At 48.8% G+C, this 25,618-nt stretch overlaps 2 protein-coding genes across 4 annotated transcripts in view; both read right to left on the bottom strand.

Annotated features, from left to right (window-relative positions):
• The window catches only part of LOC108925431 (latent-transforming growth factor beta-binding protein 3-like), a 48,628-nt gene extending 45,727 nt beyond the window's left edge, over positions 1–2,901 (bottom strand). Inside the window, exon 1 of one of the 3 annotated variants that reach the window (XM_029257303.1) lies at positions 1,724–2,901. In XM_029257303.1, the coding sequence (XP_029113136.1) occupies positions 1,724–1,985 (262 nt within the window). In that variant the 5' untranslated portion in view covers positions 1,986–2,901. The remainder of the gene's footprint in view (positions 1–1,723) is intronic. The other 2 variants (XM_018737338.2, XM_029257301.1) reach the window with 2 other exon arrangements.
• Positions 2,902–22,784: 19,883 nt separating this feature from the next.
• Positions 22,785–25,263, bottom strand: LOC114912126 (LRRN4 C-terminal-like protein). Its single transcript, XM_029257484.1, has 2 exons — positions 25,131–25,263; positions 22,785–24,391 (listed from the first exon to the last, which is right to left on the bottom strand). The coding sequence occupies exon 2, from the start codon at positions 24,384–24,386 to the stop codon at positions 23,637–23,639; it is 750 nt and encodes a 249-aa protein (XP_029113317.1). The 5' UTR covers positions 24,387–24,391; positions 25,131–25,263; the 3' UTR covers positions 22,785–23,636.
• Positions 25,264–25,618: the final 355 nt, after the last annotated feature.

A 25,618-nucleotide genomic window follows, 5' to 3' on the forward strand; every position in this document is an offset into this window, starting at 1 on the left:
CTTTCGTACACATTCCACTGCTACTGTAGCTTTATAGCTCATACACTCCGTTTGCGCCACCATCCGATTTCTGTTCTATTCCGTGCCGAAAAGAGAAACGGAGCGTCTGCGCCATAATTAAAGGAAGTGGAAAAAAAATACATATTTTCCAAATTCCACGACAAAACGGAGTGAAGGTTAGAACCGAAACGAATGAGAAAACGAGCGAACGGTTCTGTTTTAATGAAAAGGAATCTTGTTCTTGTTTCCACATCGTATCCTATTCCGAGCCTTTGAAAAGATGTCGCTTTAGCAGACACAACAACAGGGCCCTGCTTGTTTTTCCTCTCGTTGTCAGCGAACGAGCTTGTGCAACGCTGCCTCGAACCCAGGCCAGGGGGAAAGCAGGGGCAGACCGGGCGGCACCGCGCCGCGTCTCGTACCGCGCGAAGGGAGCAAAGTCACGGCCCTCAGACAACGTGAGGAACTCGGCCGACACGACGAGGAACGCAGACGCGTCGGCGAGTCGTCCTCCTCCAGCAGGAATTAAGTCAAGGTGAACTTTATCGTCGTCCTGCCTACAGGTGAGTTGCACATACAGAAGGAAATTTCGTTTCTCTTCGGACCTCCGTGCCCCATAAAACATAGGGTGTGCGTAAAAAAGATAAATACAACAGACAAGGCAGTGCAGTACACAGGCCAGGTTCTGGCAACAACGTATACAATATATAATACACACAACGCTATGAAAGATTTATGTTAAATATAATTATAAATATATATAAACACAGAAAAGGCTATGTGGGACAATTAAAGGATCTCTCTTCCAGCTGCAGTCAGGTTCCCGCAGCCTTGGCGCACCGGAGCACCGAGAAACACACGGCCGTCCCGCTTCTCACCTGGCCTTCAAAGATACCACGTTCTGAGGGTAAAACGACAGCACTGTACTGCCCCACACTTCCCATCTCGTTAGCGCTGGGAAACTCATGAAATCACACTATCGATTACTAAGAGGTTCAAATTCGATCTTTATAAGAGAGGGATAACGGGGAGGTTGGGGGGGGGGGGGGTCCTGAAATAAACAATATGTGTCCACCTGGTACTTGGGAATAACTGCCAGACTTGTATTGATAATAATATTCTTGCTCCCACTAACTAATAAGCGATAAGCTGTTAGGGCCCCTGGTTTCTACCCTTCTCATCAACTGTCAAACAAAGGGCTTAAAGTGTTAAAGCGTTTATTTTCAGTGAACTTTTTACAGGCCAAATGAAATGTCCACAAATACTTTGTGGCGCTACCAAGTGAAAGTTGTCAACAGGAATTATAGAAGACAAAAATACATGTTTATTCAAACTAAAGCACAGATAGAAAGAAAGAAAGAAAGAAAGAAAAGCCTGTGCGTCCCCACTAATATGTTTCATACGTTTTTTACCTCAGTACCTGCCAGTAAGATCTAGTCGGGCATCGTGGCGTGGGGGGGCAAAACTCTCTCTCTATTAAACTGTAATTCAGTGGGGATGATGTGCGCGCGCACAGTGGGGGGTCTCCGTGAAGCCTCTTTTTACGTGTATTACAGTTTTTTTCTGTTTATTAAATCATGTACTTATTATCAGATCTGCCACGCGTGGGCCAATTTTAGAGCAGCAGCAGGAATTTCAAGCACACTCCCGCCATCAATCCTCCGGGCCGGAGCGGGTGGCTGGCGTCGCGAGCCGCGCCGCGCGCACCACCACTACTACTCACCCACTTTGAAGCCGCGTCCCGTGAGCGTGTCCGTCACGCGGCCGTTCTCGCCCACCAGCGTCGTGTTGTTCACCTGCTCGCACGTGTCGTGGCAGCGTCCCTTCGCGCACGTCCTCCTGCAGATGAGTGGCGAGATGACCACTCGGAAGCGCTCGCGACCCGCGCCCGCGCCGGTGCCAATAGTACCCACGGCCACGGTCACGGCCAGTCTGTGGAGGGCGAGGCACACGAGGAGGAGACGGGAGATGCTCACAGGGGACATGCTGGCATCCTTGACCGGTGGTCTGCCGGGGAAGTGGCCCACCGCCGCGCTGCTGTCCTGCGTGCTGTCCGGTCCGGTCTTGTCCGCGTCTGTGCCTCCGCCGTCACGCGCCGCCACGGCTCGAGCGCAGCCTGCCCGCGCGCTCCGCTCTGACACACACGCGCGCGCCAAGCGAACAAACAACCCGACAGAAGAGAAGTAAGCGAGGCTTTTCTGACGACGACGTTTCCTTCTTCTGCGTGGAAAACTAACGGCAACTAAGTCGCGCCTCGCCACATAGTTTATGCCAAAGTTTGGGAACTATTACTAAAACTTCATTTAAAATCCCTCGAACGCGGCCAGTCAGTAAGGAGGGCTGGGGGGGGGGGGCAGTAGGTTGCAAAAAAAAAGCGGGAATGCGACTCTCCTTGTTGCGCGGCCCCGTCTCTCCACGCTGATGCCTGGATGGCTGCAGTGCGCGAACTTATCTGAGAGCCTGGGAAAGCGGGAGGAAACCTCGGCAGCGCGCCGCAGCACCACGGACTGGAGAGCCGCCAGAGCGCGGCGGGAACGCGCCTAAAAAGCGGCCTCGTTGTCGCGCTCGCCCCGGTCCCGGCCCCGACGCTCCGCCCTCCTCCTCCAGCGGGGGAGGGTGGTATGGCCCGGGTTGGGATGGCACAGCTGCGCGGGTCCCTCCCTGGAAGACCACCGCTGCACGCTGCGGATCAGCTGCTCGAGGCCCTCAGCCTGAGCTCAGGTTCGTACCCTCAAAAGTCAGCGCGTGGGACCGTGACATTCCCCCTGCAAAACAATATTGCGCAGACAGGATTTCTGGGAACCATTGAGAGCGTGACGGTAGGGGACGTGTCCCTTTCCTTGTTCGGTCAGTCCCAAAGTGTCCTCACATGTGTGTGTGACCACACTGAGCTCCTATGGTCTGGGCCCCTCTCTATCTGGCCAGCTGGGACACTAAGTTATTAGTGTTTAATTAATATTTGATTCCTAACTACCTTGATGGACTGGCATCCCAGGACAAGATGTTTATGATGGATGGATGGATTTGTTTGGTTGCCATTTGTTATTCATTAGTTTGAGTATAAACTATGCACCTTGTTATTATGGGTCATGTTGAGCTGCTGCGAGTGGAATTCCCTGCAGGGATTAATAAAGTGAAGTATGAGCCTATCTGGGGGGGGTGCGGTGGCCCAGCTGGTTTGGCTGAAGCCTGCTCTGTGGTGGGTCTGGGGTTCGAGTCCCGCTTGGGGGGCCTTGTGGCGGACTGGCGTCCCACCCAGGATGTGTCCCCTCCACCCTGTGTTGCCAGGTTAGGCTCTGGTTCACTGCAATGCTGCTTGGGACAAGTGGTTGTACACATTGTGTGTGTGATTATCCTATCCTATTAATATTCCAAGCCATACTATTCTATATTATCTTGTTCTATTAATATTCCATCCCTTCCCATCCTATCCTAGGAGCACTGAAAGTATCAAGAACCACAGCAGGTTCCTTGTGTGTATCAGCACACTTGGCCAATAAAACTCATTCTCCCTCGTTCTGTCCTATCCTATTCATATTCATATCCTATCCCATCCCATCCTAAATATATAGACACCCCACGTAAATTTTATTGACGTAAATCCGGATTTACCGAAAAAATTCCCAGCATACACATTCTTTACAGATAGCGCTTTTATTTTACGCGAAACATCTGAAACACGTTAACCGCAAGTTGGCGTAACCAGACAAGGCAGGAAGCCGCATTTTCCCAGTTCCCGCGTGTTTTGAGCCGTGACCGAATCCCCTCTCCTTAGTGTACTGCTTTTTTCACATATTTTCTGCCCTTTTCATTATTCCCAATGTCTGGCGTTGAAAAGAACAGCCTATTTGCGTAAGTTGAGGGGTGTTTGTACTGACCAAATCACAGAAATATACACCTCAGTCTTGGTGACACAGTTGTACCGCAGACTTTTTGGAGAAACTGGTAACTTTTTCTACCCAGCAGCCAGTGTACTGGTTAGCGCTGCTGCTTACGTGGTCTGGTCAGAGACTAGTGGTTTGAATCCCCTCTTCTGCAGTAATACTCTTGAGCAAGGTACTTACCCTGATAACTGGGGTAACTGCCCCAGTAAAAGTTACTCAGCAGTATAAATGAAAGGTGGCAAATTTCCCATAGTATGGTGTACATGCCATTCAGCACTCACCATAAATCCCTTCCGCCTTCAATCAGCATTGGGTTTCGGAGTGACCCATGTGGGATTTGTGTCTTTATCCCCTTTTCTGTAGATATTTATTACTCTATTGATTATACTAAACCATCAGAATAATGCCAGCTAAGACTTTGCTTTCACGAGCTGAGAGTGGGACAGGGCAGTTACGTATTTCCGATGAGCAGGAATTTGCTTCGATCAACCTATTAAAAGCAGGGAAAGTGGGAGAGAATGCTGTGGTTGAGTCACTTCCTCTGTGAAAGTGAGAATGTTTGTTTTCAGTCACTAAGGAAATGACGGTACTGCTCTGGACAGAGTTCACAGGCGCTCCTTTCGTTCTGACTCTCGTACGGCGCCATCCACCGCCAAGTCCCGCATGCACACACACACACATGCACACCAACTGCATGGCTTGCCCCTGCCTGTTCTCTTAGTTTGACTTCTCGTGCCCCCATAAGTGCATTGCAGTACCAGGATTCCACAGCGCTGTTAACTGGTAGGTCGCTGGACAGCAGACACATCACACTGATTTTTGACATGCCACTGCAATTGAGATGCAAACCTGCGGGGGGTTGGACTCCCGGAGGACAGTAGGAACCCGGTGCCATTCCGTGCATTGTGTTTGTCCTTTCGACTGGTCACTTGCACAGTGAAGACGGACCTCTGGAGAGGTGAATCAATGTTGTGTTGTCCAGTGCACACTGGAATGAATACAGTCCAGAATAATAACTAGTGATTGATGACAGTGCCCATATATCTAGAGACTAAGCCCATGAACTGTGTACAGCTGTGACCAGGGCTGGTCGGCATCTCAGGGTAACTATCCTTCCACCATCTCTTAGATTTCTATCTCCAAATTAAGGAAAGAAAACACACGCACGCACGCACACACACTTTCAGAACCACTTGTCCCATATAGGGTCACAGGGAATTGGAGCCTACCCGGTAACACAGGGCATAAGGCCAGAGGGGACACACCCAGGACGGGACGCCAGTCCACCGCAAGGCACCCCAAGCAGGACTCAAACCCCAGACCCACCGGAGAGCAGGACTGTGGTCCAACCCACTGCGCCACCGCACCCTTCCGAAAAGAAAACATACATATGTAATAATATAACAAAATTAATTTTATTTTAGATACACACAGAATGAAGAAGGAAAAAATACACACACACACACACACACACACACACACACACACACACACACACACACACTTTCAGAACCACTCGTCCCATACAGGGTCGCAGGGAACCGGAGCCTACCCGGTAACACAGGGTGTAAGGCCTGAGGGGGAGGGGACATACCCAGGACGGGACGCCAGTCCATCGCAAGGCACCCCAAGCGGGACTCGAACCCCCAGACCCACCGGAAAGCAGGATTGTGGTCCAACCCACTGCGCCACCGCACCCCCTACAAGGAAAAAATAATTATAATTTATTAATGTTATTTCCTATGTAATTATTTATGATAAAGTATGTGAATGATATGTACAGTAAACAAATTTATAGTTTAACGACTCATAACGGGCTGAAAACTCAGCTAATTTTCAAGATTCAAGTTCAGTACGGCAGTTCGTTTAATCGAAAACGTTACCTAAAAACTTGCAGCATTTTGAAGAGACACGGCAATGATTCCTCATAGGATGTTTACGTGATGTATAAAGCAACAGATCTTCTTTAATTTTCTGTTGAAACTTTTTATTATTGAGCAACTTTTTTTATTAGTTTTTTCTAAGACTACAATTTATCTTTTTATTTTAGCAGCAAAATTTGTTGCCCCCCAAATTTTGTGATCCTAGGCAATTGCCTAGGTTTGACAATTTATAAAGCCAACCCTGAATCAAAAGCACTTGTTACAGAGAGAATTGAAAAAAAATATTTTTTAACACACATTTGAGGAATCCAAACTGGATACCAGTCAGTGATTCAACTTTAAATCTGAAATGGCATTTTAATACCTTTTTATCTGACATTTATACTGATAAACATAAATGGGAAGTGTATATAAAATAATATAATACAAACTTCAGTATTTAGCACAGACTTTAACTTAAATGTGTGATGATGGAGGAAAACTTATACGTACACCAGAATGAGGAAAACTGCAATAACTAAATAATATTTAAAGAAAAATAATAGTATATATAGGAAATAAGAAATAAAAATATTTAAAGATGTAATGATTAAAAAAAACATCAGAGAGCATAACTGCATGCACTGAATAACACATTTAAGCAAATATGATTTTGTGTTAGTCAAATATCTCAAGGGAAACAAGTCGGGAAGCAAAAATAACATTGCACCCCAAATCTGAGTCAACCTTAACAACAGTGCAACAGACAGTAGTTTCATTGAACTCGACCGCTTTGCTGGGTTGTGACGTAGTCCTGAAGTCAGCGCCGGGGTAAATAACAATTGGGTACAATTGGCTGAGCCCATGAAGCCATGTGGGGCAGCCAAACAGCTCAGGGTTCAGTTGGCTGGGGTGACTGTGTCTGAGTGGGTGGAGTGAACGTCTTTGTGTGGTTTGAGGTTTCACTGTTTGTTTTGTGTCCTCCTCCTCCACAGCCCGCTTATGCCCTGCGATGGACTCTGCCCCACCCTGTCGCTCGTTCCGGTGTGGACTTTTCCTTATGGGCAGCACTGACTCAGCCAGCAAGCTCTCTGTCTTGCACCAGTGGCTGTCTCACCAGCCTCTTGATCTGGGTCACTGCTCTCTTGCCTACTGGTCTGGGTGAAAGGTCTCTTGTGCAGTCATCTCGGTCGCCGGTCTCCTGTCTGTTGGTCTAGGCCAAATGCCTCACGTGTACTTGTCTGGATCACTGCTGTCTTCTACTGGTCAGTGTCGCAGGTCTCCCGTGTGCTGGTCTACTTCATTGGTTTGTTGTCCAGTGGTCCAGGGTGCTGGTCTCTTATCTACGCTTCTGTGTCACTGGTTTCTTCTGAACTTGTCTTTTACCACTGGCCTCTTGTGTACCAGTCTACACCATTGGTGTGCTGCCTAGGAGTTGAGGTCGCTGGTCTTTTCTTTACTCTTCTAGCTCACTGGTCTCTTCTGCACTGGTCTAGGTCATTTGCTTATTCTCTAGTGTTCTAGGTTATTGGTCTTTTGTCTGCTCTTCTAGGTCACTAGTCTCTTGTGTACTGGTCCAGGTCATTGGTTTGTTGTCTGGTGGTCTATGGTTTTGGGCTTTTCCTCTTTTTTAAGTCATTGGTCTCTTGTGTGTTGTCCTGGGTCACTGATCCCTTGTCTACTGGTTTGGGCCACTTGGCTATTGCACATTTAATCCAAACCATTAATGAATGAAGTCATACAGTCAGGTTTTCCAATATTTTTGCAAGATGGCCATGATACAGATATAAACACTGTCACGGAGTAAATATTGTAGATGTCAAAATCATTTTTCACAATAAAGAAGAAGTGCTTCAAAGTGAACAGAGAGAATGACAATAACACATTTGTGTTCCGTTCTTGGAATGAATGTGAGTAAATTATTATACAACCCTGTTAATGCGCATAGGAGCTCATGTTTGCACTGATGAATTCTTACATTCTGGTTCATGGACCCTGCAACCAACTGTGAAATTCCATCTTAAATCTACTGTCCTCCCATCTATCCCATTATACAAGCAAATGAAGCATGGATAATCATCTACAACTGTCTCCATTTCACAGACAGTCCATTAAATTGTGTGGCACCAAAAATCTTTTTGAGAACATACAGCATACTGTTGGTTATCAGTGAGAAGGTAACAGTTTCTAGTGTGACAACTTTGTCAAAACTGGCATGCTTGTTCCATTATACATTAATTCTTTCTATTATTTCTTTGATAAGCTGTCAGTTCTACGTAAAGTAATTCAAAGCATTACTTATCTACACAGCTGGCCAATCTATTGTAACAGTTTAGGATAAGTTCCTTGTCAAGAACACCTCCATGAACTTGAACCAACAAGTTTCAAGCTTGTGTCCTTAACCGCAGTTTCCTACAACTCCATTATTTCCACTTAATTACCTTGGAGGTATAATGTATCAGTGTATCTCTGTATTACAAGGTAAAAAAGCTCTGCTACAATGGTTTGACCTGCCTTATTTTAAATAATCATATTTAGTTATTAATGCACTACCTACACTGTCTGCTTACACAAGCATGAACCATTGAATACAATTGTTTTGTCGAATCTGCGCTGGAGCACCACAGTATGCATCAGAGGTACACATAACCACTTATATTTAAGGCCTTAAATTTGTTTGCCACTGCCTGAAAGGGCCTGTTTTTCATGCAGGATCAGGTGCTCCAGCCTTTTTCTGGAGTAAACTCGCATGCTGTAATTAAAGTGCACCATAACTCCAGGGGGTTGAAACTCGATCCGAGTGTGTCACCGTCTGCTTGTACTGCGGGATGCGTCTGCGTCCGCCAACACGGGTACTCCACAGCCCATAGCACAGAGGAAAGTCCCTTCCTGTACTCTGGGACCACAGTACGGGCTTTACATGTGAGGGCCTTTGTTTACTGCTTTCCATTCACCACCTTGGTTATATACATACGATGCATCACACACACACACACACACACACACACACACACACACACACACACACTGTCTGAAACCACTTGTCCCAAGCGGGGTCACGGCGAGCCAGAGCCTAACCCAGCAACACAGGGGCACGAGGCTGGAGGGGGGAGAGGACACACCCAGGACAGGACACCAGTCCATCGCAAAGCACCCCAAGCAGGACTCAAACCCCAGACCCACCAGAGAGCAGGACCCAGCCAAACCCACAACGCCACCATACACCCCCTTTTCTGCATCATGCACTGCATCACAATTCGCTGTCATTCCGTCTTAAACGTAACCCTGTGTCACACTCCTTTAAAATCACTTAATGGATAGGTCACGCTGTTTTAAAACCACGGTAGAGATATCCAGGGGGTATGGTGGCACAGTGGGTTTGGCTGGGTCCTGCTCTCTGGTGGGTCTGGGGTTCAAGTCCTGCTTGGAGTACCTTGTGGCAGTCTGGCATCCTGTCCCCTACACCCTGTGTTGCTGGGTTAGACTCCGGTTTACCGCAACCCTGCTTAGGACAAGTGGCTTCAGATGGTGTGTGTGTGTGTGTGTGTGTGTGTGTGTGTGTGTGTGTGTGTAAAGATATCCCTGCTTGTTGTTTCTCAAACAAAAATAGAATTCCTCCCATGCATGAGCATGTCTGCTCGTTTTAGCCAGTTTTGATGAAAAAATTGCACATTCTGCCAAGAAACAGAAGTGCTTGTGATACACTGTACTTCCTAGGTTCTTTCAGCTAGCGGACCCAACCCAACCACTGTCACGAGGAAGGCGGTGCAGAGTAACTAGCAAAGTAGCAGCTATTAAAATGTTTAGTTTTTTTATAAAATGATAATTATTCTCTTAATTTTCCTCTAAACTATTTGGATATTCTGTGGTTCACAAGCACCAGCAGCTAATGCTTTTGCCGTAAGAATCTCAGAGCTCGCTACACAAACATCTACTTTCGCGAGTAAATCATCAAATGTGGAAACACTAGACACTTGATAAAACTCTCAATATACCGCTGAGGGAACGTATTACACCGTTCAAGACAGACCTTTCAGAAGCGTCAGGGATACTGTGAAATTCTCAAGGAGACGCCTGCTGACACCTCTGTGCTTCCCTTCTACTTCCATCCCTGGAGAGACAGCTGCTGTAACTGTGCATCACTGCAGTCATCTGCATTTCAACTATTGGCTGGAAACCATATTTTAAGATTTCTGCATTGCCCAGGTGTTGTTTCATGTTCAAATTTGCTAACATCACTGCTATGTAACATAGCAGTAAATTACAGAGGCTTGCAGAGCTCTGTTTTGGGTATCCTGGTAGGTAATCAGTTACCTTCTCTTGCTGACCCCAGAGAAGTATTTGTGATATTTCATTTAGAATACAAGGTGCTGGTTTTTAACAGTGCTCCTGACAGCTCACATTTTGTGCACATTTCCCCCCCTACAGTGGACACACACACTGGCTGAAGCCACTTGTCCCACATGGGGTCACAGTGAGCTGGAGCCTAATCCAGCAGCACAGGGCTGGAGAGGAGGGGACACACCCAGGATGGGACACCAGTCCATTGCAAGGCATCCTAAGCAGGACTTGAACCCCAGACCCACCAGAGAGCAGGCACAGGTCAAACCCGCTGCGCCACGCCGCCACACCACCACCCCCGCTACATTGCCAACACTATATATTTGTCATGCTGTTTTCAGAGATCAGCCCAATCCTTCCCATCACAACGGTCACAGCTTTAAACCTGCCTCAGCAGCACAATGCTGCTTTGTAATTAAACCCATTGCAATGGCACACTTACTGCAATACTGCACTTACAGGAATTTTGAGTACAACTGCAGATTTCACTGCATTATTGCCAAAGACACCATTGTCCTAAAGTGTGCTGTTAGGAAAGCCCTGGGCGAAGGGTAAGCTGTACTGACACCTCATTATGAGCATCCGACCCCCTGCGTTCCTGATCCACGCGAAGGCCCAGCACTGCTTTCGTGCTCATTTTTCTATTCTAAACAGATGTGTGCAGCTCTCAGGGAACTTGGTTGGAGATCAAACCTGGTTCTGTGTGGCTGTCCGCCCAGGCTTTTTATTGCCTGCCTCATTGCTATCAATACCTGTTATTGTGCTTTCATGAAGTTCATGCTCCTTTTTGTACTTTATGACAAAGCTCATAGGTTTTCAGATTTTCACTCAGTAATCAAGTGTTCTGCTAACGTGGCTTCGGTCTGTGCTGGTGGCGGGGGGTATGGTGCCCTCGTATTACATCGCAGAACTCATGTCTGTAGTGCTTCTGTTGGGTTAATGAATGGTTCAATTCAAGCCTCGGTCGTACATGACAAAATCTGATTTTAGGTCAGCTCGTAATCCAGTTGTTTACTCCTCAGGTGGCGAATAAGGCAAACGGCGTTTTCCGCTCACAAGTCCGATAAATCAGCCTTGACAGCTCGGTGTCAACTGCGCTGTTGTTCAAAAACGTAACAGTATTTGCCAGGTTCATATTTCAGTTTATCTGGCCTTCAGGAGGCAAATTTCATGCAAGAGATCTTTTTTAATCATAACTCAGCTCTGGAGGTTTAACACCAGAATTCGGAGGGACGAGAGGCGAGAAACACTTTCAGGTATTTGCAACCGGTGCCAAAAAAGTACTGCAGTTTCCCCTTAGTTTTCAGTAGTAAATGATAAAACAAACAAACACTCATCCTTCAACTTAGGCAATTAATTCTGAAATCTGTTCCTGTTCATTTACATGGAGAAAATATAAATGGAAAACTTCCTGGCCTGAAAATACCACTCTAGTTGTTGTTTTTGGTACTGCTACCTCTGTTTAATAATATATATACATATACACACACACATACACACACACTGGCTGAAGCCGCTGCAAGCTGGACCCTAACCTGGCAACACAGGGTGCGGGGCCGTAGGAGGAGAGGACACACCCAGGACAGGACACCAGTCCATCACAAGGCACCCCAAGAAGGACTCGAATCCCAGACCCACCAGAGAGCAGGACCCGGCCAAACCCGCTGCACCACCTTGCCCCTCAGGATAATAAACATAATCTTCTGTAAATATACAGAATTAAAAATATATTCTTTGATGCACCAAGATACCTAAGCGTGGTGAGCTTTCCATCTCGGAAATATGAGCTTCTCCGTCTTTCACCCTTTGACCCACGATGCTGTTAAATCACCACGGTATGAGGAAGAACCACACTTGCGCTACTGAACGGTGAGCTGTTCCTCAGCGCTGGAGCCCGCACAGCACCCAGGTCCGTCAAAGGCCCTCCGCTATCTCTCGGTCCCACTGCCAACTGACTTGCCATGAAGTAAAATGTAGAATGAATTACACTAATGTGATGGAACCTCATAGTGATTTGCACTCACTTATTTCATCCCTGTTGTCGTATGATGTGTTTTATGCACCTACTCGAGCGATGAACCTCGGTGCAGCAAGTGGTAGGGAATAAACTAGGTTCGCTTGAGACTTACACGTCTGCAGCTATGTCTCCTTCTCCTATGTGATGCATAAATTGTACTTTTGCTGAGATGTACGTCGCTTTGGACAAAAGCATCTGCTAAATGAATAAATGTAAATGTGAATGTAAATGATCCCTTGTTATGAAAAATCAGTTTTGTCTTTTAAAAAGAAATCTGCCCTGTAGCTGATTACATTTATTCATTTCGGCGACACTTTTCTCGAAAGTGACTTGCAACATTAAGCTCCCTGAAATTATTTACCCATTTATACAGCTGGGTAATTTCACCAGATCAATTTAGAGTAAGTACCTTGCCCAAGGGCTGCAGCAGGAGATGAGACTGAAAATTATCATCTTTTGATCCAAAGGCAGCAGCTCTAACCACTACGCCACCTGCTGTTCCAGATCGAAGGATGTAATCGTAGTCTTTTTACATCCTCCTCGGTGTAGTTCAGTTGCATGGTGTCTCCAATTCAATAATGAATGGCTATGTTTTAAACTGAGGAGGGTGCGGTGGCGCAGTGGGTTGGCCCTGGTAATGCTCTCCAGTGGGTCTAGGGTTCAAGTCCTGCTTGGGGTGCCTTGCGACGGACTGGCGTGCCGTCCTGGGTGTGTCCTTACGCCCTGTATTGCCGGGTTAGGCTCCGGCTCCCTGCGACCCCGTATGGGACAAGCGGTTCAGATGGTGTGTGTGTGTGTGTGTGTGTGTGTGTGTTTTAAATTAGTACTATGTAGCGTTGATAAGTATAATGTTAAGTGTTTATGAACAACAGAACTTAAGCTGACATTTTACAGAAATCTTCAGCAATGCAATCACCGTTTTGCTCTATATATACATATATATAGATATATATGTATATATAGATATGTATGCTGCTGTCTCACAGCGCCTGGGTGGTGTGAGAGGATGTGGGTTCGATCCCCGCTCAGTCTGTGTGGAGTTTGCATGTTCTTCTTGTGTCTTGTGTGGGTTTCCTGCGGGTGCTCTGGTTTCCTCCCACAGTCCAAAGACATGCTGTTCAGGTTCCCCCATAGTGTGTGAGTGACAGAGAGTGTGTGTGTTCCACTGATGTATGGATGAGTGACCCAGTGTAAGTAGTGTATCTAGCAGTGTAAGTCACCACGGTGAATAAGGTGTGTGGGCTGATGACACTACATAGAGTTCATTGGAAGTTGCTTTGGAGAAAAGCATCTGCTAAATAAATAAAGGTGTATATACAATATACGCACATTACCTTTTTCTTAATTTAAACTGTTACCTACATAGGTGACAAATACTAGAGATATTGATTGCAGAAAGCATTTTATTTCTCACTGGGATTTCCAAATGCTTTTATCATGAGCTACTGTGAACATCATAGTTCTTTTCTTCCATGACCAATCTTTTTATTAGTTTTGTAATAAGAACAGCGTGATGGCGACATACAGGCAGAGTACGCCAAGAAACTGCAAATATGTCCACATAAACAGCGCCAGGGCTCAAGGTCAAAAAGTTACAATATTTCACAAGTTTGATCATGTAATACTTTCTAATAAGTTCCAGAAGGATGTGCAGACATTCCGGAATTTCTCTGAATTGTCATGCGGATAAAATGTTAATTTTTCAGCAGGAAGAAATTTAAACACTTTCATCATCCACATATTTGCAGAGGGAACTTCAGGTGCAGACCTCAGCACTGAAATATATTTCGTTACCAAGTATGTAGGAGTACTCAGCCTACGTTCCATAAAAAGGAATTTGGGTTGTGATTTAACAGGAGAATAGAGGGGTAGGAATGGAACATTTTTATTATAGGTTTTCTGAACAGTTGCACAAACCCCAGCCCAGTAAGCTTGTATCAGATCACATACCAAGAATAGGTGCACCAAAGTGCCTGGATAGGCTTTGTATTTAAAACACAGCTGAGATGTGCCTGGGAGCATCCTGCGATGATGCACCGGGGTGCAGTAGATCCACCGTAAAAAAACAATTGCTGTATTTTCATTGTTTTGGTTGTTTGGTCGTATGGCAGCAAAACTGCCGATCATTTAACCCCTTCAGTTGCAGCTGAACGTGTACACACAAGAAATGTGCTTCACCGTGATTGTTTACAGCAAAATACTGCTATAAATTACGGTGGTAGACATTATAATACCCCTCCGCGAACCGCCACCTTAATGTGGTGGAGGGGTTTGAGTGCCTGAATGATCTCAGGAGCTATGTTACCTGGGGCTATATGCCCCTGGTAGGGTCTCCAAAGGCAAACAGGTCCTTGGTGACAGACGAGACAAAGCACGGTTCAAAACCCCCTTATGACTATTAAATCAAGGTTCTTGTTTACCCCGCCCGATATGGGGTCACCAGTGCCCCACCCTGGAGCCAGGCCTCGGGGAGGGGGCTCGCATGCGAGTGCCTGGTTGCCAGGTCTATGCCCACGGGGCCTGGCCAGGCTCAGCCTGAAGCCAAGATGTGGAGCCGTTCTTCAGTGGGCTCACCACCTGCCGGAGAGGCCGTAAGGGGCCGGTGCGTTGTGATTTGGGCGGTGGTCGGGGCCGAGTGCCCGGCCGACCCAAACCTCGGGCACCATCTCTGGCTTTTAGGACTTGGAATGTCACCTCACTGGCGGGGAAGGAGCCTGAGCTAGTGCGGGAGGTTGAGAGATACCGTCTAGATATAGTCGGGCTCACTTCCACTCACAGCTTTGGTTCTGGAACCACTCTTCTCGACCAAGGGTAGACTCTCCACTATTCTGGCGTTGCCCAGGGTGAGAGGCGGCGGGCGGGTGTGGGCTTATTAATAGCCCCCCAGTTCAGCCGCCATGTGTTGGAGTCTACCCCGGTGAACGAGAGGGTCGTCTCCTTGCGCCTTCGGGTCAGGGAACGGTCTCTCACTGTTGTTTGTACTTATGCGCCTAGCGGCAGTGTAGAGTACCCGGCCTTTTTAGAGTCCCTGGGGGGCGTGCTGCAAAGTGCTCCCACTGGGGACTCTGTCGTTCTACTGGGGGACTTTAACGCCCACATGGGCAGCGACAGTGACACCTGGAGGGGCGTGATTGGGGGGAACGGCCTCCCTGATCTGAACCCGAGTGGTGAGTTGTTATTGGATTTCTTTGCTAGTCACGGTTTGTCTATAACAAAAAACGATGTTCATGCATAAGGGTGTCCATCAGTGCACTTCGCACCAGGACACCCTAGGTCGGGGGGTCGATGATCGACTTTGTAGTCGTTTCTTCTGACCTTCGGCCATATGTCTTGGACACTCGGGTGGAGAGAGGGGCTGAGCTGTCAACTGATCACCACCTGGTGGTGAGTTGGATTCGATGGCGGGGGAAAAAACTGGACAGACCTGGCAGGCCCAAACGCATAGTGAGAGTCTGTTGGGAACGTTTGGCGGAGGCCCCCGTCAAAGAGGTCTTCAATTCCCACCTCCGACAGAGCTTCAACCAGGTCCCGAGGGAGGTGGGGGACATTGAGTCTGAATGGACTATGTTCCACACCTCCATTGTCGGGGCGGCGGTTCGGAGCTGCGGCCATCAAGTCTCCGGTGCCTGTCGCGGCGGCAATCCCCGAACACGGTGGTGGACACCGGATGCCGTCAAGCTGAAGAAGGAGTTCTATCGAGCCTGGCTGGCTCATGGGACTCCTGAAGCAGCTGACGGGTACCGGCGGGCCAGACGGAACGCGGCTCTGGCAGTTGCTGCAGCAAAAACTCGGGCCTGGGAGGAGTTCGGTGAGGCCATGGAGGAAGACTTTAGGTCGGCCTCAAAGAGATTCTGGCAAACTGTCCGGCGACTCAGAAGGGAGAAGCGGTGTTCCGCCAACACTGTTTACAGTGGAAGTGGTGCACTGCTGACCTCAACTGAGGATGTCCTCGGGCGGTGGAAGGAGGACTTTGAGGATCTCCTCAATCCCTCCGACACGCCTTCCGTAGAGGAAGCTGAGGCCGGGGACTCGGAAGGGGACTCGTCCATTACCCTGGCTGAAGTTGCTGAGGTAGTCAAAAAACTCCTCGGTGACAAGGCTCCGGGGGTGGATCAGATCCGCCCCGAGTTTCTCAAGTCTCTGGATGTTGTGGGACTGTCTTGGCTGACATGCCTCTGCAGCATTGCGTGGAGCTCGGGAACCGTGCCTCTGGACTGGCAGACCGGGGTGGTGGTCCCTCTTTTTAAGAAGGGGGACCGGAGATTGTGTTCCAACTATAGGGGATCACACTCCTTAGCCTCCCTGGGAAAGTCTATGCCGGAGTACTGGAGAGGAGAATCCGACCGATAGTCGAACGTCGGATTCAGGAGGAGCAATGCGGATTTCGCCCTGGCCGTGGAACACTGGACCAGCTCTATACCCTCGCTAGGGTGTTGGAGGGTTCATGGGAGTTTGCCCAACCAGTCCATATGTGTTTTGTGGACCTGGAGAAGGCATTTGACCGTGTCCCTTGTGGCATCCTGTGGGGGGTACTTCGGGATTATGGGGTTCAGGGCTCGCTGCTACGGGCTGTTCGTTCCCTGTATGACCGGAGCAGGAGCTTGGTTCGCATTGCCGGCAGTAAGTAAGACCTGTTCCCGGTGCATGTTGGACTCCGCCAGGGCTGTCCTTTGTCACCGATTCTGTTCATTATCTTCATGGACAGAATTTCTAGGCGCAGCCAGGGAACGGAGGGTGTCTGTTTTGGTGGCCGCAGGATCTCGTCTCTGCTTTTTGCGGACGATGTGGTCCTGTTGGCTGCATCGAATCAAGACTTACAGCATGCACTGGAGAGGTTTGCAGCCGAGTGCGAAGCGGCGGGGATGAGAATCAGCATCTCCAAATCCGAGGCCATGGTTCTCAGTCGGAGAAAGGTGGATTGCCTCCTCTGGGTTAGGGGGGAGTTGCTCCCTCAAGTGGAGGAGTTTAAGTATCTCAGGGTCTTGTTCACGAGTGAGGGAAAAATGGAGCAGCAGGTTGACGGACGGATCGGTGCGGCGTCTGCGGTAATGCGGTCATTGTACCGGTCTGTTGTGGTGAAGAAGGAGCTGAGTCGTAAGGCGAAGCTCTCAATTTACTGGTCGATCTACGTTCCTACCCTCACCTATGGTCATGAACTCTGGATCATGACGGAAAGAATGAGATCGCGGATACAAGCGGCAGAAATGAGTTTCCTCCGCAGAGTGGCTGGGCGCACCCTTAGGGATAGGGTGAGAAGCTCAGTCACCCGGGAGGAGCTCGGAGTAGAGCCGCTGCGCCTCCGCATCGAGAGGAGCCAGTTGAAGTGGCTCGGGTACCTGTTCCGGATGCCTCCTGGACGCCTCCCTGGTGAGGTGTTCCGGGCATGTCCCACTGGGAGGAGGCCTCGGGGCAGACCCAGGACACGTTGGAGAGACTATGTCTCCCGGCTGGCCTGGGAACGCCTTGGGGTTCCCCCAGAGGAGCTGGGGGAGGTGTGCAGGGAGAGGGAAGTCTGGGGGACTCTGCTTGGACTACTGTCCCCGCGACCCGGTCCCGGATAAGCGGAGGAAGATGGATGGATGGACATTATAATAACAGTTTAGCACTATTAATAAAGTGTATTTTACTCTTAAATTACAGGCACAAAATATATTATCACAGAGCTCGTATAGATGTTGTGCATTTACCAGAATTTGATGGAGTGATGGGGAAAAAATGAATGTGCAAGAGTGGTCATCAGTCATCAGACAGACGTCATCTGTTCAAACCCTCACTGACAGCTATTATATAAGTCTATGTTACTTCATGCATGAGACTGTTGCTCAACTCATCATTGCTGCATGTCTTCCCATTATTGGTTGGCGAAACTCCAAATATCTAAAACGAAATATGTCATTTAAGCCCCTTCCAGCACAAATATGCATTTTCTGTACTAAACAGTGCAACAACAGTGGCCATAAACAACCCATTAGTACACACACACACACACACACACACACACACACTGAAGCCACTTGTCCTGAGCGGGGTTGTGGCAAATCGGAGCCTAACCCGGCAACACAGGGCGCGAGGGGACACACCCAGGACGGAACACCAGTCCATCACAAGGCACCCCATGCAGGACTCAAACCCCAGACCCGCCAGAGTGCAAGACCAGGCCAAACCCACTGCGCCACTGCACCCTCCTCCTGCGCCGCTGCACCCCCGTGCCCCCGCGCCCCCCTCTCCGTTAGTAGAATAATCCCAAATTTAAAATAAAGGTGTACATGCACATCAACAGTCCAGCTATTTACAATTAAGTTCTTAGTTTCTTAGCTCGCTTTGAAACCGGACTTCGTGGATTCCATGTCCATAAGTGACTCCTTCCTTCTTTCCCATGTCCCAAGTGGAGACATTTGACTTCTCCCTTCTTTCCGTGAACCATCAGGTTGAAAGTTTGTTTTTCTTTCCAGAAGGGGAGGCGGGGGTTCAGATTCCTTGATGGACACGCTTGCGTGTTTTTCAGCATTGAGAATCTTGGAAGTGCAAAGCTGCTCAGGATACTGAGCGTCAGATCTTGTCTCCTGCTGGACTGGTTGACTGGCGGAACAGCGGGACCCCCGACTGGCCCTCCACGGCCCACGCGTGTGAACGTACAGTCGACACACAAAGTCACGGGTTCTCTTTTCATGAAGGAACCAGGAGCCCAAACGAGATGGTCACCTTTCATGGATAAAACGTTTCTTCTTAGTTGACCCATGTTCGGCCCTCCTCCCTGGGCAGAAAACGCCCTGAGACTTAGCTTCACTTTTGGATGTGACAATCCCCTGCGTTCTTCTAACGCATCAAGTTCGTGTTTCACGCTGCACAACACCAGTGTTGATCTGAGCCAAGTCCGGCACACACCGACTTTTTACTCACTGAATTTCATGACAAATCACGAATGACCGGTCCCTTTGCATTCATGAGCTCGAAATCTAGCATACCGCTTCAGGTTCTTCCTTCACAGGGAAAAAAGTGTCAGCCGAAGCTCTTAGTTGGGCTCCGTTCTCACACTTACGCTTCCTTCGAGATCCTCCTTGGCCCTTTCTGAGCACATTAAAGTGTCAGAATTACCTGTTCGAAGTCTTTCTGTCCCCCCCAGCAGGCCCAAATTCCATTCCTGCTGTGATACATTAGTCTGGGCAGCATGCAGCCTTCACAAGGTCTTCCACACATATTTCTTCATATGCTGCTGCTGCTGCTTCCATTCTCACAATTACCCTGGAAGTCATCTGCTACATTTATGTCATTGGCTGACAGTGCTCTCCAGAGCAACTTACTATGATTTACCCATTTATACAGCTGGGTAACTTCTACTGCAGCAATTCAGGGTAAGGACCTTGAACAAGGTTGCGAGAGCAGGAAGTGGGATTTGAACCTGGGGCCTTTGAGTACAGAGGAGCAATGCTAACCAGCTCACCAGCTGCTGTCCTCGAACACCTGTGGCTGAGAGTGTTCCTATAATTACATTTCTGATATAGGTAGTTGATGCGTCTCCGTCTTTCCGGTTTCTATCCAAACCGAAACTGTGTGACGTTTAAATTCTGCCCAGTTGGGCACCTGGTCGATGTCCGGCACTTTGGTGACTTCCGTATAAGTTGTCCTGTAACGCCGACTCTGCTCGCTGCCAGAATGGATCAGCTCAAGGCCCCGCAGGACTCTGGGGACACCCGGTTCCGTCCCGCTGTCCGCCTGGCGCCAATGGACGAGTCGCGGCCTTTGTGTTCTTCCCCACTTCCATCACGTTACCGTTGCTCTCAAAAATCCGCTGGCGTTAGGTCAAGTATTTCCACGAAGTCGCGACGTGTGGAGCATTTCACATGTTCACTAAACATCAGTTGAATGTTTTATGCTATTAAATTGAGCTGTACGGTACATCATGTTGGACGATATGAAAATGTTTATACTAAATGGAGCTCTTCAGGTATCCCGTTTTGGATACTAGCTCCATTGCATCAGTCTCTGAAGGTTAGACCAATGTAGCCAGAGAAATGGTTTTAATTTAAAATCAGGTAACGCACGTCTCTCCAGGAAGGAAGCGTTGAGCCCCCGGGGTCAGCAGCATGCAGGCGCTCTCTGGTGGAGTCCAAGTGACACTGCAGTAAACATGGGGCCCTTCTCTTTCCAACCACAGCCGAACTTCGGGAAGATTTCTAGGGGCTCGTATCACAGGCTGATGCACAGACATTACATTTCCTCATTTAGCAGATGCTTTCCTCCAAAGCGACTTCCAATGAACTCTATGTATTGTCGTCAGCCCGCACACCTTATTCACCGCGGTAACTTACACTGCTAGATACACTACTTACACTGTGTCACTCACCCATACATCAGTGCAACACACTCTCTCTGTCCCTCACACACTATGGGGGAACCTGAACAGCATGTCTTTAGAGTGTGGGAGGAAACCAGAGCACCAAGAGGAAAGCCACACAGAGAACATGCAAACTCCACACAGACTGAGTGGGGATCGAACCCACATCTTCTCGCACCACCCAGGTGCTGTGAGACAGCAGTGCTACTCGCTGTGTCACCGTGGCCCACGTACATCACATAACCACAGATATCATATAATTTTAAATATTAAAATAAATAGGAAGTGTTAACAAAAGCCTTCTTAGGCAACTCAAGTCAGTGATGCGGAGACAGCCCAGCCAGTCAGTTCAGTTATTTTCAGAAACAGGACATTACTTCAGAATGGTGCAGGAGCAGTGGCTGTAAAACCAATGTTATGGACCAGAACCACAGAAGACAAATTCCCACGAAGAGCTTTTCTGCTGCCCTGTTGCTACATGTTGACATGCTCATCTGAGTCGAGTTCTCCCTCAAAAGAAACTCTTTGAAACTGAAACTGAGTTAAAATGAAAACAAGCTATGAGAAGCCTAACTATATCTTCATGGTTAACGCAGTATAAATGTGAAGTTTCAGCTCTCCCGCTGTTCGTGTGGTTTTCCTCCAGGTGCTCTCGTTTCCTCCCACAGTCTAACAGTGTTTCAGATCGGCCGGGGAGTCAAATTTGCCGGGCGTGAGTGTTTGCCCTCCGGTGGAGTGGTGTCCCACCCAGGGTCTATTCGACCTCACTCCTTACGCTTCAGGATAGGCTCCAGACCACTGAGACCCTCCACTGGACAAGGGGTTATTGATACTGGACAGATGGAATATTAATGTATCCTTCTTAACGTAACAGAGGCAGTATGAGCAGAGAGAGTAGGAAGGGATAGTTATCTCAGACTGACAATACATATTATTATTATTATTATTATTATTATGAAATATAACAGGAGTCTTGAACAGAAATGTCAGTAAAAGCTAAATTGCTCTAAAATGCGCTGTGTATTTAAACTGGTTCCAGCATTAATACAATTAACACGAACGCATCAGTTCGAACATGCTTCTCTACATCAAATCTGTGCTCTAACTATTAGAGTATTTATGTATATTTCTGGTCAATTTGCATGAAAGAACTAATATGAAGTGTATATGCCCAGTTAATCCACTGGACTCATTGAAATTCTGGTGAACTGCTTTGTAAAATCACGTCATATTTACTGTCAGCGCGTTACACTAAATTTACATTCATTTACATTTACTCCTTTAGCTGATACTTTTCCCCAAAGCGACTTACAACGTTAAGGTTCTTACACTTATTTACCCGTTATACAGTTGGGTAGTTTTACTGTGGCAATTGAAGGTAAGTGCCTTGTTTCAGTGCTCATCACACACACACACACACACACTTAAAACACACTTAAAATCCATTAAAATACAGTGTGCAACTGGAGAAAAAGTGTAATGTATAAAATCCTTTGCTACGGAGTAAAGAATGTGACGAATTAACTGGGATTTCGTAAGACTTTAATTTTGTAAAACAAGCGCACTAACTGAAAGCTAACAATGTCACCTTTATATTTTTTTTTAATCTGCTTCTAGGCTCCTTAAAGCGTTAATCTGCTTACAGCAATTGCATTCTGGTACCTTATACTGGAACAGCTCAGCCTAAATACCATGCTCAACAGTATTTGGGCTGATGGGATTTGAACCTACAACCTTCGACTGCAAGGCAGCGGCTGTAATGGCTATTCCACCTGTTGTCCGTTCCATGTGTGGTTCAAGCCAAACTCCACGCTGTTATTGTACTACCCCTGGGCTATGACCCAACCTTGTACTGTTGACAGCAAAAACACACCATCATATTGTAAATGGGCTCGACACCACAGGCTGCTTCGTATAAAATGATCGGTTAAGCAGAAATACACTAGTAGCAGCGTGAAAATACACGGATGATAATGTGTAGGAGAATTTCTATGTACGGCGCACGGTGTGTGCCAGCTGTGCATGAGTCTGGACAAAGTCATGTGGCGGAGTGTGACTGGAGCAAAGCACCATGGGATAGAGGAGAGGTGCGGGACCAGACTGGTCAGGACAAAAGGCACACACACACTGAGCCCCTACAGTCAGCATAAGGTTTTTTTCTGTGAATCGTGTGAATCACAGTGTGGAACAGAGATGGGGGGTGGGGGTGGTGGGGTCCCCGAGACCCTGAGTTCCTGCCCTGAAAGAGGCTCAGAAAAAGGAATGAATTACAGCGTTTTTCACTCTAATTAGTCACAGCAGAATAATGGCATTTCTGTGGGGGGAAAAAACAGCACAGTACAAGATTTTTTTTCCTCTTTATTATTGCGGTTAAACGAGTGCACGCATCCACATCTTATTTCATTACAAAATATACTATATAAAAATATTTCTATCTATTTACACCAGACCTCTATGTCCAAGTCACGAAATAAAAAGAACATCTCGATAAAAATCAGTATGTGCCCACAAACCGTCTAGGTGTTTTAGTGTAAAGATCCCTGTAAAGAAAATAATATTAACAACCTCGATTATAAATTAATTTTCCAGTTTTCGCTTTCAGACAAACACAAGAAACATATTAGACACAAAAATCGCTATTAACTGTGTAAAGCAATACCATTTTCTCAAGTAATTAAAATGCAATAAATTACGGATTAATTTAAAGCCTATTTCCTCTGTCTGTCAAACTCTTTCCTATGTACACAGTTACCCCGGTAACACGGGTACTCGGGGTTCCGCACACACACCTAATCCCATCTCCCTATTCCGTCCCCTCTGTGTCGTCAGGTACGATGAGCCACGGTATTATTGTGCGTTACCACATGAGTGGACGCCCCGCCCCCACGTGCGGACACACACGTGCCCTTGCGCACCCCCATCACCCATGAACACCGTTCTTACATTGTGATCCCGTGTTCGAGCCTGACGCACACACGCTCACACATGCGCACGCCTGTTTCCACCTTCAGAGTGTCACCGTCCTCGTGGTTAGATCGGCGTGGGATTCTCAGAAGCGCGCACACACTGCTCCGCCATCCACGGCGTGCGCCGAGTGTGTGTCACCTCCTAGCGACTTCTACTTTCCTAAGCGTTCTGCTCCTACTCGGCGGCGCTCCGGTCCGACAGCTGCGGCGTCCGTGCTTCTCGCGCGCCCTTCACATGGTCCCGTCCTTGCTGTACGAGGGGTTTCCCACGCCCTCGCTGCTGGACTCGGCCTTCCGGCGAGCCTTGCGTCTCCACAGCAGGACGGCGGCCAGCGAGAGGAGCAGCAGGAGGCACAGAGCGCCCCCCGTGAGCCCGGCCTTGAGGGCCAGGTCGCCGTCCTCCGGAGGCTCGTAGGCGCGGCACGACTTCTCGGAGGACCCCGCCGCATTCAGCGCCTCCACGCACACCGTAGCGCCCGGCTCCACCTGACCCAGCACGCCCTTCCTCGACCGCTCCCCGAACGTGGCGGGGCTGCCGCCCCGCACCGTGACCCGGTAGTGAAGCACGGCGGAGGCCGGGGAGCACCAGCGCGCCACCACCGCGGACCCCTCCCGCACCACGCTCCTCAGCTCGGGGGGGTTCGGCGGCACGCGAGGCCCGCTCAGCCCCGGGCACAGGCAGCCCGAGGACTCGGACAGCAGCTCGCAGGGAACCTGCTCGTCCCGGCAGCGGTCGTAGTCGCAGAGCTTTGGGTTCAGCTCTCTGGTCAGGGCGGGCCTTTGGCTCGGGACGGGGTCCGATTCATCCGTTTCGTCGTATATGTACTCGTCGTCGGGGGCCACCGTGCGGTAGATGATGCGCGTGCGGCCCGTGGGATGCGGGGTGTCGCCCGGGTTCCCCTTCTGGGCTGCGAGGGGGTTGGCCGAGTTTCGCTGGAGCAGGGTGAGCAGGAGCAGCGATCGCAGCAGGAGGGTCGCCATCGTACCTGCGCACAACCAATGCGGACACTTAGGAATCGCAGTAAAAGTTCTCAGAAGGCCGAAAACGAGGTACGGCACTCGGTTCGGCTCATCCTCCGTAAACGCCGTAGCTGCGTGGTCTCACGCGTGCCCTCATCGGAGCCAATTGAGATTTTCTGCAGCCGCACAAAATATTAAGAAAGTCGGATCAGGATGACTCTTCATTTTACAAATGACAATATCGAGATCAACTTGCTGAAGTCGCCTTCGTTTTAGGGAGCCCGTGAGATACAGCTGAGATTTCAGTGTGAGGCATCGCTGTAAATACGAGCCTTTGCTCTTGTTAACTAAACGAATCTTTCAAAAATGCCGATCGTGATCTCGCAGCAGGAATCGCCAACTGGGGTAGAGGGTCTTTCTCTGCCCGTTAGCTTGGCTTCGTCGCTACGAGGAGCACGGAGACGTGGGCTCGGCCCTGGGATCAATCGCAAACGGCGTCCGCAGGTGTCGGAGAGAACCCGCACTGATGGAGACAAACGCGTCCTCGCCCAACGCGCCTCGGGTGAGCGGAGCAGGCGACCGTTAGCGCGCCGCGGGTCACGGAAGCACTTGTGGCGCAGACCGCACGGCGCCGAGGAGCTCCATCGACAGTCCGCTCAGGGCCTCGCGGGCCCGTTGCCATAGCAACCGCCGAGCGCGAAAAGCAGGAGGCGTAAACGCCCGAGACAAAGTGAGAAAACAGTGGCGGAAAGCAGGGGCTGTTACCTGAGCTCACCGACCGTCGGTGTCCCTCGGACCTTCTGATCTTCTCCGGTCTCCTCCCTCGAGTTCCTCTTTGCTCCGCGTCAAATCTCGTGCTTCTTTCTAAGCAACTCTTCTCAAAGCCTTTCCTTTTATTCGCTCTCACACTTCCCCTCCCTCTTTCAACACACCCCTATTTTTTATTCACTCAGTCATCCCACCCCCCCCCCCCCCCCCCCCCCCCCGGGTCCAAGTTTGGCAATAGTCTCATAGCCTCACACTCAGAGCTTTGTGTGTGTGTGTGTCCAAGTGGGTATGTCTCTGTCTTGCCGTGTCCTCCCATCGCAGTACACAGACGTGCTCGAGCCTGTTACTTTGTCGGCCTTAAAAGCTGCCTAATTCCTAGCAGCAGATAAGTACTGAGTGAGAGAGAGAGTGTGTGTGTGTGTGTGTGTGTGTTTCCCTGATTCTCTTTGCGGTTTCAGTAGGGGCCGACTGGGCTAAAGCACATG

This window comes from Scleropages formosus, chromosome 13 (genome assembly GCF_900964775.1).
Source record: "Scleropages formosus chromosome 13, fSclFor1.1, whole genome shotgun sequence".
NCBI classification, from domain to species: domain Eukaryota; kingdom Metazoa; phylum Chordata; class Actinopteri; order Osteoglossiformes; family Osteoglossidae; genus Scleropages; species Scleropages formosus.

Excerpts from the sequence above, each read along its gene's own strand:
- LOC114912126 (XM_029257484.1), bottom strand. The coding sequence starts at position 24,386 with ATGGCGACCCTCCTGCTGCGATCGCTGCTCCTGCTCACCCTGCTCCAG.